Genomic DNA, 14715 nt, shown 5'->3' on the forward strand with positions numbered 1-14715 from the left:
GCGGGAGGGCCCAGAGGGCACGGGAGGAGGGGCGGCGGCGGTGCAGGGAGGGTGGGCTGTGCGTGAGCCGCGTGCAGCCGGAGCAGCTGCGAATGTTCCCCTCACGAAGATGAGCACCGTGAAGCACAGCGGCCAGGGCAGGTTCAGCTGGGGTCCAGATGCCCGGGGACACAGCAGAAGGGAGCAGCCCCGGGCCGGGAAGAGGGCTCGGCCGGAGCCTGGGGACACCACAGGACCACTTCCTGCCACCCTGGCCCCAGCGCCAGCTCCTCTGATCTGCCCGCGTCGGGATGACCCTGGGAGGCGCCGGGTCTCTGGGATCGCCAATTAGTGGTGATTAACAACCTGCTCGGGAGGCAGCCAAGGGCGGCCCGGTCTGTCCTGCTGCCCAGCTGCCTACACCCCACCTCCTGGCGCAGCAAAGGCCTCCCGGCCACGGTGCAGAGGGGCCCCGCTCTGGCTGCTGGGGGACCCAGGGCATCGGAAGCCTAGCTTGTGGCCTCTGACTTCCCTGCCCTCCCAGCCTTTCCAGGGTACACAGTGGCTGCTGGACCCCGAAGAGCAGACAAGACAGCAATTGTCCTCTGCCCACCCCTCCTTGTGGTGAGGCTGACACCCCTGCCCTAACCAGAACAAGGGTGGCGTCAGGAGCAAGCACTGGCCAGCGGATGCCCTGCCGAGAGCAGGGGTCCCCTGCACTGTCCCGCACGTCCTGTTCCATGGAGAAACTAGCCTTCCTGGACTGCATTTCAATCAATTTCAATGTTAACAGCTGCAGGGAGCTTGGTTGGACCAGGCCAAAGCCACAAGACCCTCCCACCTGAACAGCCCTCAGGGAGGAGGCACCTTGCGCCTGCATAGATGGCTTCCTGCAGCCACCTGGGTGTGGGGCACAGGGGACAAAGGTCACACTGGTCACATGATCCATAAGACTGGCAGGAGACAGGCAGAGGCCTGTTCCAGTTCTAGGGAATCCTACTTCGCTGCTTCTTGGCCGTCTGGCCCAGTAACCACAGCCAGGGTCACCTTGGCTGACCCCAGGTGTCCCAGCGCCCCTGGGCAGGGCCATGGCTAGGCTGGAGCCCAGGACTGAGGCGCCAGTGAGAATGCCCCAGCAAGGGGTCCTGGGTGGCTGTCAATCACTGTACCCCAACCCCTCCCACCTGCAGGCACTGCCTGCGATCAGCCAATAGGAAGCACCGAAAAGGGCTAAGGGGTGGAGCCAGAGGCGGGGCTGACCCCCAGCACAGGCAACAGGCAGGTCAGGGACTTGCAGGCTGCATCCTCCCCTCCTAGGGTAAATCCAGTTTCCCACCGGGCCCCTGCTGCCTGCAGCCAGGACGTCACTGGACAGGTTGCCGGGATGGGGATGCACAGCCGGCAGGCCTCACCTCCTGCTCCGACAGGCCATCGATGATCTCTGACACCTCGTGCTCGCTGCGGGCAGCCGACATTGAGAGCCCGCTGCCGCGCTGCCCCACCCTGCTGGGGACCAAAGGGACACACTCAGGACCTGCCCTGGCCAAAAGGGGTACCAGGTTGGCGCCTCGCACCCGGCACGGAACTGAGCTCCCACCCCAGCTCTGCCCCTCACCAGAGTCGGAGTACGTCTCAGCACCTCAGTTTCCTCCCATAACCAGGGTAAGAAGTGAGAACCCCTGGGCCTGGTGGTGCATGCCTGCGGGCCCAGCAGGCCGGGAGGCTGAGGCAGGAAGACCTCAGGCTCGCCCGGGGCTCACCTCTGCATACGCTCCTGCAGCTCTCGCTGCTTGCGGATCTCCGGGAACTGCTTCTCGTAGTACTCCCGCACCTTGCTCTCCTTTGCACGGCGCCGCGGATTGTTTTCAATGCGCTCCACCTTCTTCTCCCAGGCCTCCATGAGCTGGTCATAGCGCTGGCAGAACTTCTGCTCCTGAGGGAACGCGGGCCGCACTGAGGGGCTTGGGCACCCAGCACGCACATGGCCACGCCCCGGGCCACACGCGGGCAGCACGGGCACAACAGACCAAGGCCCCTGGGCCCAGGAAGAACCCGCACTTCCCACAGGGACCAGGCCCAGTCTCCAGTGAGCGCCGCCCAGGCTGGCTCCTCCAGGGTCCGGTCCAGGACAAAAGCCACCACCACCATGCAGAATCAAGAACTCCAAACACCTGGCCCCTTCCCCGCTTCCCCCTCTGCTCAGGTCTGTCTGCATGCAGGGTGGCTCTCAGGGACACGGGGCCCTGTCACCCCAGCTCTGGCGGCCAGGAGAGGGCCAGGGACGAGGTCTCAAGGACACACTCCCAGCACTCCCTCGCTGCTCGGCCCGGACGTCCCTGTCCTGCACGTCAGCGGCTTCTCAGCTTTGTGGGGCCAGGGACAGAGCCAGGCCTAACAGGCCACAAGCTCCGACCGCCCTACCAGGCACCTCGGCTCCTGACCAACGCACCTGTGGCTTCCAAGTGGGAGGCATCAGATCAGAGGTCTAGCAGCCCCCTAGCCTGCTGGGATGGCTCAGCCAGGCTGCAAAGCCACCTGGATTTCTGAGAGGAACCCCAAGTCTGCAGCTCGCGCCCCCATGAGCCAACTTCCTGCCAGACCCCCAGGGGCCTTTCCAATTAAGTTATTTTTATGTTTTGCAGCACTAGATTTTGAACCCTTTACACTGAGCTCCATCCCCAGCCCATTTTTTATTACTTTGAGTTCTTTTTTGGTACCACGGATCAAACTCAAGACCTTATGCTTTTGAGGCAGATGGCACCACTGAGCTAAATCTCTGACCCCCTTTTTCATTTTGAGACAGAGTCTCACTAAGTTGTCCAGGCTGGGTTCAAACTTGAGATCCTCCTGCCTCAGCCTCCCAGACTGCAGCGATTTGAGGCATGTACCCACACCCTCCAGCTACACTGGCCCCTAGCTCCGTCTAGCAGCCACAGAGACCTGTGATTCACATACCTCCTCCCCACCCCAGTGACACCCACAGGGACACTGGGGGCAGGTGAGGGGCAGAGGCGGAAAGATGTGCTCATGACCGCCAGCTGTGACAATGAGCAGACAGGCAGCAGACTCCTGTCCCTCCCCGCCCAGTGACAGGGCCCCATGGTGCCTGACTCTGGCTGGGACGTGTGGCGCTCTCCTGTCTCAACTCAAAGACTGAGCACTTGCTGGAGAATCAATACATCTCGCTGTGCTGAGAATAAAATCTAAATGCACCATCCCACAAGGGCAGTGTCCCCGGGCTCCGTGCCAACCACCGCCAGCCCCTGGCATGGCCCCAGTCGCCACCAGCCACCTGCTTCCCCCACCCCGGAGCTCTGGCACATACGTGCCTTCGGCTCAGCCTTCCCGGGTCACAGCCCCGCCAAGCGTGCCATCCCGGGCAGCCTGCGAACACCCAGTCTCCTTTCTCCGCCCAGCCCAGGGTGGAACCTGCTCCCGGGCTCGGAAGTAGCCAGCCAGGGCTCAAAATCAGCCATGTGGCACAGGCAGGCCACTCTACCACTCTGTGCCTCAGCTTCCCCTCTGCGGCATGGGGACAGGGGTCTGCCAGACGCGGGCTCTGTGTACACGTCAGCCACCCTCAGCCAATGCCCTGTTCCGCTTGCCTACTGCGCAGGCGGCATCACGTTTCCATTCAGGCTGCGCTGAGTTGGCACCAATTGTGTACCACAGACCCGCACACGCCCGGCAGGACTGAGTGCGCCCCGGAAGTAGACCTGACCCGGTAGAAAGCAGGGCCCTTGAGGGCAGGAAGGCTGAGGCACAGGGACAGGGGGACATCGGGGCCCCTGAGCCTCACCCCCCCAGCCCCGCTCCCACCCTGGTGCTGATCCCAGGGACTCACCCACTGCTTGCGCGCGTGGTTCCTCCGCTTGAAGTACAGGATCAGCTTCTTGCGCATGGCCTGGTTTCTGGGGGACAGAGGACTGGGTCAGCTGTGTCCCAGCCACGCAGGCCCGAGCAGGCACCACCCTGCTGAAGACTCCTGCACCCCCAAAGCGACCCAAATCTCCAGAAGGCTGGGTGCACCCAGGAGAAAGGCCTGGTCCCCCGGCACCCTGTCCTGCACAAAGGAGACAGCAGGGGCACCAGGTCCCCACAGCTCTGCGGCTCCTGGAGAGGGGCTGCCGCCGAGGGAGGTATAGGTGCTCAGAAGAGAGAGAGGCAGGGACACAGGGCAGACAGAGACCGGAGAGACAGCGAGACAGAAAGGGGAGCGATTAACCCCACAGGACAGGGACCTGGAGGGGCCGAGCGAGGGGGACAGCAGCCCAGACCGGGTGGGGCTGGGGGAGGCAGAGTGGAGGGTGCAGGACACGGGAAGGCGGGGGAAGTGTGGAGGAGGGGACAGGGACCCTGGGACGTGCAGGGACTGCGCGGGGCAGGCTTGGCCCCGCTCCAGCGCCAGCACACGTGCCGGGAACACAGACAGCAGGCCGGCCTCAGGGCCACTGCACCCCAAACTCGCCTCACCCCTGGTGGGCAGTGGCACCCACTTCTCTGCAGTGTTTAAACCCACAGAAAGCTCAGCAGCCACTGACGGACGTCACAGCAACACGGGCCCGGAGGCCTCCTGCCCACAGCCCAGGACCTGTGTTGGGGATGGGAAAGGGGCCCCAGACACCGGGGTGGGCATCCAGAGCCCCTCCCCAATGATGCTGAGTCTGAGCTGACCTCAGATGCACCCTGACTCAGTGTCCGCATCCGGAGTCATCGGGCACCTGTCTCCATCAATTCCAACCACTCCTCGAGCTCCCACCACGCAAGGCACACAGGGGACAGGACAGGCCCAGGCCCCCCGAAAGAGGCGTCACAGTGACGATAACAGAATGAGGCAGCTCTGTGCCAGACTCATGACGTCAACCAGGGTGGCAGCAAGTGTGCCTGGGGCTGCCCTCAGACCACACAAGTGTGGCCCCTGAAAGCTGCAGATATAGGAAGCCCTGGGGGAGCCCGGGCTGGAGGCAGACAGCTCAGAAGGACCATGGGGACATCTAAGGGGAGGGGACCCCGGGCAGTGGACACTACAAGTGCAAAGGCACCAGGGTAGGAGCACAGTCAGGGGTCGGGTGAAGAACAGGAAGAAGGCCCAGGTGGGTGAGGGTCCTGGGAGAGGACAAGCACCAGGTGAGCAGGGCCAGGGCCAGGTGTGTGGGCACTGGGTCTCCCAGAAAAGTATCTGGGCTAAAAAGGAAAACGACAACCAAGAAAGCCTGGCAGTAAGGATGCCTGACAGCAGGGCCACCTGGGACCCAGCTTGGTTCCCGGGAAGCCAAGGCTTCTCCATTGTACATGCAATCGCCTTTCCTGCAAACCCAGGGGGCTGCCCGGGCAATCAGGTCAGCTCCCTGGAGCAGCGGTTGGAGCAGAGGAGCGGGTGGCGGGGGGAGGGAGCACTCGCACACACAGCCCAGGAGGACAGTGGGGCAGGCTCCTCGGGGTCTCAGCGGAGCCCGGGCCTGGTGACAGCTTCCCACCTGCACCCCTCGCAGGCACAGGACGGGGCAACGGGCTGCGAGACAGGAAAACGGGGACAGGACAGAAGCGCCTGCGGCTGGAAGCCAGGCACCCTCTGGACACAGCAGTGGCCCCGCAGAGACAGCGTGGGCGGCAGAGGGGCAGTGAGGGAGCGCAGGTGACCGCAGCACATCCGTCCCCGAATGCCCGGGCAGCAGGAAGCGGAGCGTGAAATTAGCTGCACGCAGCCACAGAGATGACAGTGCCGGGCCGGGTCCCAGGGGCCCACCTCCCACCTCCCACCTTGTGGGTCATCACACGCAGTGCGCCGGCATCTGTCCCCTCTGCAATGTCAGGCCGCGGTCACGGCCATCGCGGGGCCCAGACTAGCGGAGCAGAGGCAGCGAGCACTTGCCAAATGGAGGAGCGCCCCCACCCCACGCCTTTGGAAAAGCTGAGCACAAATACTTCGGGGCCTGAGGCTGCATAACCAAAGTCCCCGCAGTCCTGGGAATGGAGATGGGAGGACAGAGGTGCTGGGAGTTAGTGCCCTGAGACCCTCTCACCCTGAGCCTGCAGCAGCTGTATAGTGACTGAGACCTGAGGCTGCACTCAGACTGTGCGCTCCCTGGAGCAAAGCCGGCACAGCGGCAGAAAGCACAGCCAGGAGCAGCCAAGGCCCTGCCCTCCTCCCCTCGCCACCCATGTGGCCCCAGGACTTTTGCACTGCTTCTGCCCCTGCCTACAACTCTCCTGCCCTCAGGGGAACACGGCCAGAGGCAGCACAGCCAGAAGGGTCCCCTCAGTTGTCACACCCTGCCCTGACTGCTCAGGCCAGTCACCTGTCCTCTCCTATCTCCTGCTACCATCTTGAGAGCGTTTTGTAAAGCAAGCAAATGCACTGCCTTAATAACAGCCACAATGAAGTCAAAAGCAGTAACTTTGACAGAAAACATGAAAAAAAGCCTTCAAATTCTAAGCACAAACCTGTTGCTGATTCACTTTTCAGCAGTAAGATCGACCTCACGTAAGAACTCACTCCCGCTGAGCAGGAGGGGTACCCCGGGACCGACCACCCATGCAGACCTGGCGATAACGCAGGACCACAAACGAAACCGTGATCCTGCTCCCGGGACGACGGTGCAGCGGACCTCAGTTGCTGCCGTTTCCGTGAGGTGCCCGGCTCCTTCGCGGCTGGGCCAGTGTGGCTGCTCTTACTGCAGTCGTCCAACGCCATCAGACCTAAGCTGCTCTCTGAGCGATGAAGATCACGTGAAATTTCCGGCTTCATACGCTGCTATTAAAGTCACGTCCAAGTTGGACACGGTGGCGCCTGTCTAAGATCCTGGCACTCTGGGAGGCAAGGCTGGAGGGTGGCAAGTTCAGGCCCAGCCTGGGCAACGGAGAAACTTAATGAGACCCCGTCTCAAGATGAAAAATAAGACGGGCTGGGGATGCCGATTGGGACGAAAGCCCTGGGTTCGATCCCCGATACCACAGATAAAGAAATGCACAGGTCAAAAGGAAAACACAACGAGCCTTGGTGAGCGACTCCCATACTTAGATAAGCTGAGACTTTCCCTGTTATTTAACTCTCTTCTTTGCTGCAGGACACAAACCTCTGCTTTGTCCCAGCCCCTAAGACATGGCCAGGCCCCAGCGGAGCAGATGAATGAAGTGATGAGCAAATGGACGAGTGAGTGGCGAAGCCCCAGCAGCCAGACGCGGCAGCAAACACCTCCTGCCCCGACCCAGCTGTACGAAGGCCCCCAAGCCTGGATCCAGCCATCGTGGGGAACCCCTGGTGCCAACGTGACGACCCAGCACCTCGCGACAGCCCTGTGGCCAGCCCAAAACGCTGAGGTCCGAGGTGTGGGCTGGGTCTCCAGCGAGACGCCCGGCTGCTCCGAGCCACCAGGGACGCAGGGTGGCCAGCTGGGCCAGGCTCGGGCCAGACACAGCAGACCAGAGATGACAACATGGGGGGCCGCACCAACAGCACAACCCCGGCAGGGTGGGGCTCGAAGGCCTCCAGCACCACACCCCACCCTACGCTGCCACCCCAGCCACACCTGGGCCCACTGAACCCACAAAGGCTGCCCTTGGAAGTCACATGTGAGCAGCTGAGCCTCCTCAGTCACAAACCAGAAGCACATGGGGATCCCACAGACACACACACACCTCCAACCTATTCCCTGCCATGCGCACAGCCACCGGGGCAAGGCCTCGGCCCCTTTGCCTTTTGGGGTCCTGGATGATGACATGAGGAAATATCCCCTTCACGCCGGAAGGCTGTGCTCCCATCAGTACATCCCCAGGGAAAGCCAGGGCTGTCCAGCGGGCCAACCTACTGCTTAAAGATGCCACACCATCTGCCCCAAGCCAGCCGTGCGGCCCCCAAAAGTGCATGGCGCCAGAATGATGACCGCTTGCTCTCCTGGCGTCCCCTGGGAGGGGTCCCACCGTTGGGTCCCACTGCACTGCCCACCCCAGGCCCCCGGTTCAGTGCTTCCTGCCACACTTGCAGACTATGCAAAGGGCCAACTCCGACAGACCCCAGACACCCAGGCCCCGTCACCTCCAGCTGCGCCCTGCGCCCGCCCTCCTCGCCCAGGTCGCTGCACTCACATCTTGATGTTCTCGTGGTACTGCCGGGTGTCAGAGGGCTGATTATACAGCGGCTGTGGAGGAAGGGAGACGTCAGTGAACGTGGCCACCAGCCGGCACCCTGCGAGCCCAGCAGCTGCACCCAGGCCCAGGAGCCACCAGGCCCGGGAGAGGCCGCTGCCCCAGCCCCACAGCCTGAGAGCCCCTGGAGGGGGTCAGGACTTGCAGTGGACCCCGGTCACCATGGACACCGGGACCCCAGAGTCACAGATGTCCTCGAACCCAGACCCACAGTGTCGACAGGTGGCGCCGGGCAGGGTGAGGCTGGGGACCGAGGGGAAGCCTCAGCACAGCCGGGACACACACAGGCACCGGCAGACCCAGGCAGCACCCTCGGGAAGACAGCACGGCCCTGCCTGTCCCGCAGGAGCGCAGAGCCCCAGGGCTGGGTCCTCACCACGCTGCTCCATTGGCGGCAGCTGGAAGCAGGCGGGCACCACCACCAGAGGATGGCGCAGGGGAACCAACAGCACAGGCAGAGGCAGCCACAGGCCTGTGCCAGTCAGGCTGAGCTAGCACCTGTGTCCCCGCCTGGGTGGGAGCGCTGTGGCACAGCACCACAGCCAACTGTGGGTTCACCCCCTGGCTCTGCCCCGTGTGCTACAAATCCACGTGGGCCTGCCTCAGTTTCTCTCTTCTGTAAAACAGAGCCGCCCCAGAAGAATCAGTGCCCCCAAGCCCAAGACTGCTGACAGCACAGACTTCTGAGCCTCCCGGACCCTTCCAGGCCTGGCCACCACACTGAGGGACAGCCGCCAGCATGGCAGAGTCTACACCACTACATCCTCTGTTCACTCCCGAGCGGACCCTGGGGACGAGACACGGAGCACACGGAGCCCGCTTCCAGCCATGGGTACAACTGCCCCGTGTTGAGGGTGGAGACACCGAGGCCTCGGGAGGCCAGAGGGTCGGGCACAGCTGGTGGGAGCCAGGGAGGCAGAACCTCACACCCAGCACCCGGAGGGCCTGGCTGTGCCTCCTGCCACCGTGGACCGGCAGCCCTAGTACCGGGGCACCTTGGACGCCCACAAGGGCCCCAGGACCAACACCGCTGCCCACAGCCCTGTCCACACCCAGCCACCCCCGGAGACGAGGAGGCCTCTTCTGACACCAGGTCACAGGCCTCCACCCACAATGTCCCCAGCCAGGGCCTCAATAGAAGGGAGGAACAGGCAGGACCAGCAGAGCCTGCATTAGACACCTCGGAACTGCCCAGAAGACGGGTCAGACACCCTCGGAAGGAGGCAAGTTCCAGGCGTGGTCTTTACGACCCCCATCATCCAGGACCGCAGGCCAGGCGGAAAGGGCCATCCATCCATCCGCTCATGGCTCAGGCTGGCCCTGACTTACACCCCGCTTCCTCCCTGTCCAGCTCCCAAGTGAGAGCTTGGGCCTTGGTTTCCCAATCTAGAAAATGGGCACACAGCAAAGAGAACCCATTTGCCCAGCCTGAGCGGCCCAGAACATTTTAAATGCAATGGCTGGTTTGTCCCGGTTTCTTATAAAGACAAGCAGCCTAAGGACCCAGGAAGCTCCGAGAGACCCAGCACACAGACCCAGCAGGGAGCACAGGGACATGAGCTGCAGGTGGCAGCAGGGCCCCAGCCAGCCTCTAACCCAATGGGGCTGGGATGCAGGGCTCCTCGGGTAAACTGAGGCAGGAACCAATGAAGCTCTGGGAGCAGCCTGGGAGTGCCCTGTCACCATGGCAACAGGCCCAGGTGACCATCTCACAAGGCCCAGGAGGAGCAGGGTGGGGCACACTGCCAAGGGGACAACAGGGCCCAGGGGGTCCCAAGGACCCCCTCACCCTCCACAGAGGCCAGTGCCAAGCTGGTAGCTCTGAGGCAACCTCCAGGCCATGGGGACCGGCACCGCCCAGGTCCAGAGGACGCCAGGGCTTGTGCGGGCCCCTCTGCCTCTGCCCTGGCCCAGCTTCCATCCCTGCTGTGAGGGGAAGCCCAGAGCACCAGCTCATGAAGAGTGGGGGCTGGGGAAAAGGCGGGGTCCCCTGCAGGACTGGCTCCTGCACAGCTTGGGGTGGGGCCGAGAAGGGACAAGGAAAGCAGGATGTCCCCAGGATGCGCTGCTACCAGCTGGAGTCATCCCAGCCTTCACCCTGCTGGTGACACCGAGTTCTTAAAATACCAGCTGGAGCAGGAAGGAAGCCGTGACTCACACAGCAGCCACGAGGTCTGCGATGGCCTTCCCTCTACCACCTCCCACCCTAGGGCAGCCTGGTCCCCAAGGGTTCGGGGACCTAGAAACGGCCCCTGCTGTCAGCCCCAAATCCTGGGGCCACCTGCAGCCACGGCCCCAGGGACAGGAGGGAGGGGACGAGTCCTTCCTGCCCGCTCCAGGCCCTGCCCCTCTCCGGCAGTGCAGACCCAGCACGGCCCTGCCCTCTTGCAGCCTCCCCCACAGACAGACACGGGGCACCTCCGTGACACCTGGCACAGAGACCAAGCCGAGGGCCCACTGACAGGAAGACACCCCAGCTACAGCCCCAGCCGGGCCACCGAGCGCACTGCACCTGCGCCTTGGCCTGCACCGCCGGGCCCCTCCCACAGATTTGGGGCCAGGACCCAGGGACACCGTCCACGGCCGGTATGGCCCTGTCCCTGCTTCCCCACCTGCGAGCCTGGGCTTGGGTCCTCCTCAGGAACGGGTAGCGGGAGCCTCAGGGTCTGGAGCCCCTTGAGGCACCTCTGATCCTGCCCTCCCTGTTTGGCAACAGAGGGAACGGAACGAGTCAGGACACAGCTGACGGGAGGGTTCCTGACGGTGGTGCAGGCAGCAGCTGCACCACCAGGCAGAGCGGCCTGGGTCTGGGGACCAAGGGCCCACAGCACCCAGCACCTAGGGAAAACCAGGGGCAGTGGCTCTGCAAGCACAGTCCTCACTGGGTCCTTCCGAAGTGCTGTGCTGAGCAATCCTGCCCCCCACTTCCCTGAGCCCCACGTGGGTCCCCCAAGACCCCTGCCCATTTCCCCGACACTGGACGGAGGGCATGGGGCAGGCCCCTCCCCACGGCTGCCCAAAAGGCACCAGCAGAACAGAGCGGCAGTGGGCAGGGGTAAGGATGACACGCAGTCGCCCCCCCAGAGCCAACAACATGGCGCTGGACACACGACAGCCACGCCTGGCCCTGTCCACCCCTCAGCCACAGCTCCTGGGGTCCCCAGGGGGACAGCAGGGGCCAGGCTCCCCAGGCTGCCCTTCTGCTCCCACACACCAGGCCGGCCCCACTGTGTACCAGGCTGCAGACCAGGCCCCTTCCGGTCCGCAAGCCAAGGCCGGCCAAGGTGGTCAGGACAGCAGCTCAACAGTGAGGCACGGTACCCGCACTGCGCGAAGCTCCACAGCAAACCCTCGCCAGTCCACGTGCAGACAGCAGCTGAAGCCAGTGGTCCAGAGACCCACCCGGGCTTCCCCAACCGTCTGGAGCAGACTCGGAGCTGAGCCGGACCCCCAGGCCGGGGATGGATCTCCGTGCCAAGCTGCAGTGAAGCACCGGCCGGGCTGTGCCCTGCGGCCTCCCCTGCTTCCTGCCTCCTCACTGAGGCTGCCTGGGCGGAGCTGGGCAGGGGCCGCTTCCTCCTCCCCTCCCCGTGCCCCGCCACACCCGAGCCCTACTCACCAGCTCCACCTGGGGCCCCAGGCCTTCCAGGATCCGATGGGCCGCCTCTGCCTTCTTCTATGGTGACCAAGAACACACAGGACAGGTTAGAAACGGGGGGCCACTGCCGCCTGGCACACAGTCCACAGCCTGGGCAGGAAGCCCACAGCCTCCCGTCCTCCCCTGGCTGCAGAAGTCACGGGGGCCTCAGCTCCTCCCCATGGCCCTGCTGAGCCCAAGGGGGCAGAGTCCCGGGTGCCCAGCCCCCTGCCACCCCCAGGGCTCCAGGGCCCAGCGAGGGTGCAGCTGAGAGCGGCACAGGGCGAGGGGAAGAGGAGGAGGGGGCCGGGTGACAGGAGATGCCCTTTCTGGGATCTCTGTTTCACAATCACGTGATTCTTTCCACAGCCCCCCACCCCCACCAGCCTCCCTGGGCACAGCCTGGGACTGATTTGGAGAACAGCCACGTGCAGCAGGAAGGGGTCCCTACACACACCCACAGGCGGGCCCTCGGCCCACTGGCCCTGCCCCACGATGGCGGCACTGCGCCTCGGGGTGGAGGAGTACAGCAGACAGGGTCAGGCCAAGCATGGCTGTCCGGGTCCTCGCCCTAGTGCTGGGTGCTGGGCAGACAAAGGACATCTGCCCCAGGACACCGCCAGCCCCGGTGGGCAGCAGGCGGTCCTAAGGACAGTGACGCTGCACTAGTGATCGCCACCCTACGGTGAGGACAGCCTGGGACTGCACACACCGGGAGCGTTTCCTCCTCACAGAAGCACAGAGCGGGCAGCCCAAGAGCTGTGCAGACGCCGAGGCCAGGCGCCCAGGGACGGGTGAGGGAGAGGACGACACCTCACGGCCACTCACGCACAGCTCAGGCTGACCCCCACATGCGTGTGTGCACACAGCACACACAAGCAAATGCACACACAGGTGCACACACGCACCCACACGTGAGCCCAGGACGGCCTGGGCCCTGCTCTTCTGTACCAGCAGCCTCAGGTCCTCATCACCCTGCCAACAGCCGCAGGCCCGGCCATGGGAAGCGGCCAGACTGTGGGCCGCGTCCTCCCTACCCTCCCTCCACCTCGCGACAGCCGGCCCTGCCCGCGGCACCTTCACCCCAAAGCCTGGGGCCGACCGCAGCTTCAGAGATCACAGCACCACCCCCAGGGTCTTGGCACACCCTGGCCCCGGAACTCCTGGCACCCAGCTCCTCTCCCGGTGCCAGGCCTCCGGGTCGGGCTGGCAGCCCTGCCTGTGCCCGCCATCTGTGTGCACCTGCACGGCAGCCTGAAGCGGGGGAGCCTGGCACAGCGGGGCCTTGTGCAGGGTAATGGGCCAGGCGTGCAGGAGGGCAGCGGCCCCGCCCCGCCCCCACCTGCAGCAAGCGGCAGGGAAGGAGGCGGATTAAAACTTAATCCCCCTGACCCCCCAAGGGGCTCCCCATTCTGGCTGCTCCCCACTGTGAGGCGCCAGCTTCCGAGGCTCAGCCCAGGCAGGAGACACCCTAGCTCCACACCCCCAAGCCCGGCCATCCTCACCTCTCCCTCCCCTCCACACCCTGCAGCTGTTCCAGGGCCCTCATCGCCAGACCCGCCCAAAGACCTTCCTACCCTTCACCATGAGCAGAATGAATGGAGGCTGGGCCCAGGGAGCCGGAAGGAGGAGCCACAGATCTGCAACAGCTGCTGGAGACAGCTGTACCTGCTCTCCTGCTCAGGGCCGAGGCCCCTCCAAGCTCGAGCCCGTGCCACCCGTGGCGGGCCCTGGCCTCTGAGCACCAACTGCACCTGCTTCGTCCAGGCCTGGATGGAGCTCACTGGAACCGCACAGTGTGCAGCCATAACGAGGATGGACAAAGCCCTACGGCGCCAGCGAGCCCTTCCTCAGTGACTGGCACCGTCCAAAAGGCACCAGCAGGAGCCACTTTGGCACCGCCACTCCGCAGCCATGAGGCTGAGGCAAAGGGGCTCAGTGACATGCCCAAGGTCACAGCCAGGAAGAGGGAGGTCGGCACTCCACCCAGGCCATCACCCTGCCTGTCCTAAAGACACTTACTGACCCTGGGTGTCGTCCCCAGGCCCAGAGCAGCTGTCAGAGCACCAGACAGCCTCAGCCCTCCCCACCATAGGTGGTGAAGGGCAGCCTTCAGACGCCCAGGTCCTGCCAGGGCCACCTCCTGGGGAAGGGTTAGCGGGACCGGCTGGAGGACAAGAGCCCATGCTGCGACTCTTGTGACTCCGGACGAGTCATGGCTCCCCTCTGGGCCTCAGTTTCCCCGTGTGTAAACCAAATGACCACGGCGCCTGCTTTCCCAGGCCTGCTCCTCTAGGATGGACAAGAAGGGTCTGGCCGGAGGACGTATGCACTGCTGTTGGTGATGACACTGTGACCATCTGTGCGTCCACCTGGCCCCTTGGCCCGATGCCTGTGCGTTCACGGAGGCAGGGCCACCCCAAGCTGCCCCCACTTGCCAGCTGGCCCTTGGGCAGGAGGAGGGCCGGTCCCATGGCAGACAGGAACACAGAGGCTCACGTACCCGGTTCTCATCGTAGATGATCTGCACCAGACTGCGGTGCTTCGACTCAATGGGCGGCGGCGACACGGGCTTCTCCGGCTCCGGCGGCTTGGCGGCCTCCTCCTCCAACTGTTGCTGTGGGAAAGGGGCAGTGCGAGGGTGAGCCCCGCGCTCAGGCGGAAGGAGAGGCACAGCCCACGAGGGCCCGCAGCCACCACAGGAAGTCAGGCCGCTCTCCGCTTCCTCTGAGTCACCTGGGGACTCCGTATCTGCAGAGGGAAGCCCGGCCCGGCCCCGACAGCCTCCTGGTTCAGAGGCCGCCCAGGGTATGCAGAGGAGGCAAAGGAGTGGCTCCACCCCGACGGGCCTCAGTTTCCCCATCTGAGCTGATCCCAGTCTCCCTGATGCGCACGGTAGGGGCTGAAAGGCCCATGTATGTGGAGCGCCGAGTCGGGCTACGAGAGGCTGCCAC

General features: G+C 64.2%; 1 protein-coding gene across 1 annotated transcript in view; it reads right to left on the bottom strand.

The window, feature by feature from the left end:
* Ncor2 (nuclear receptor corepressor 2) overlaps positions 1 to 14715 on the bottom strand; it is an 80521-nt gene that overhangs the window by 53680 nt on the left and 12126 nt on the right. The window contains exons 5-10 of the mRNA XM_033762684.1: positions 14265 to 14378; positions 11744 to 11800; positions 8065 to 8117; positions 3824 to 3890; positions 1740 to 1912; positions 1392 to 1482 (exon numbers count right to left, since the gene is read on the bottom strand). Of these exons, the coding sequence (XP_033618575.1) occupies positions 1392 to 1482; positions 1740 to 1912; positions 3824 to 3890; positions 8065 to 8117; positions 11744 to 11800; positions 14265 to 14378 (555 nt within the window). The remainder of the gene's footprint in view (positions 1 to 1391; positions 1483 to 1739; positions 1913 to 3823; positions 3891 to 8064; positions 8118 to 11743; positions 11801 to 14264; positions 14379 to 14715) is intronic.

The sequence above is a fragment of the Fukomys damarensis genome, unplaced genomic scaffold, assembly GCF_012274545.1.
Source record: "Fukomys damarensis isolate Sample0158 unplaced genomic scaffold, DMR_v1.0_HiC HiC_scaffold_12, whole genome shotgun sequence".
Taxonomy (NCBI): Eukaryota; Metazoa; Chordata; class Mammalia; order Rodentia; family Bathyergidae; genus Fukomys; species Fukomys damarensis.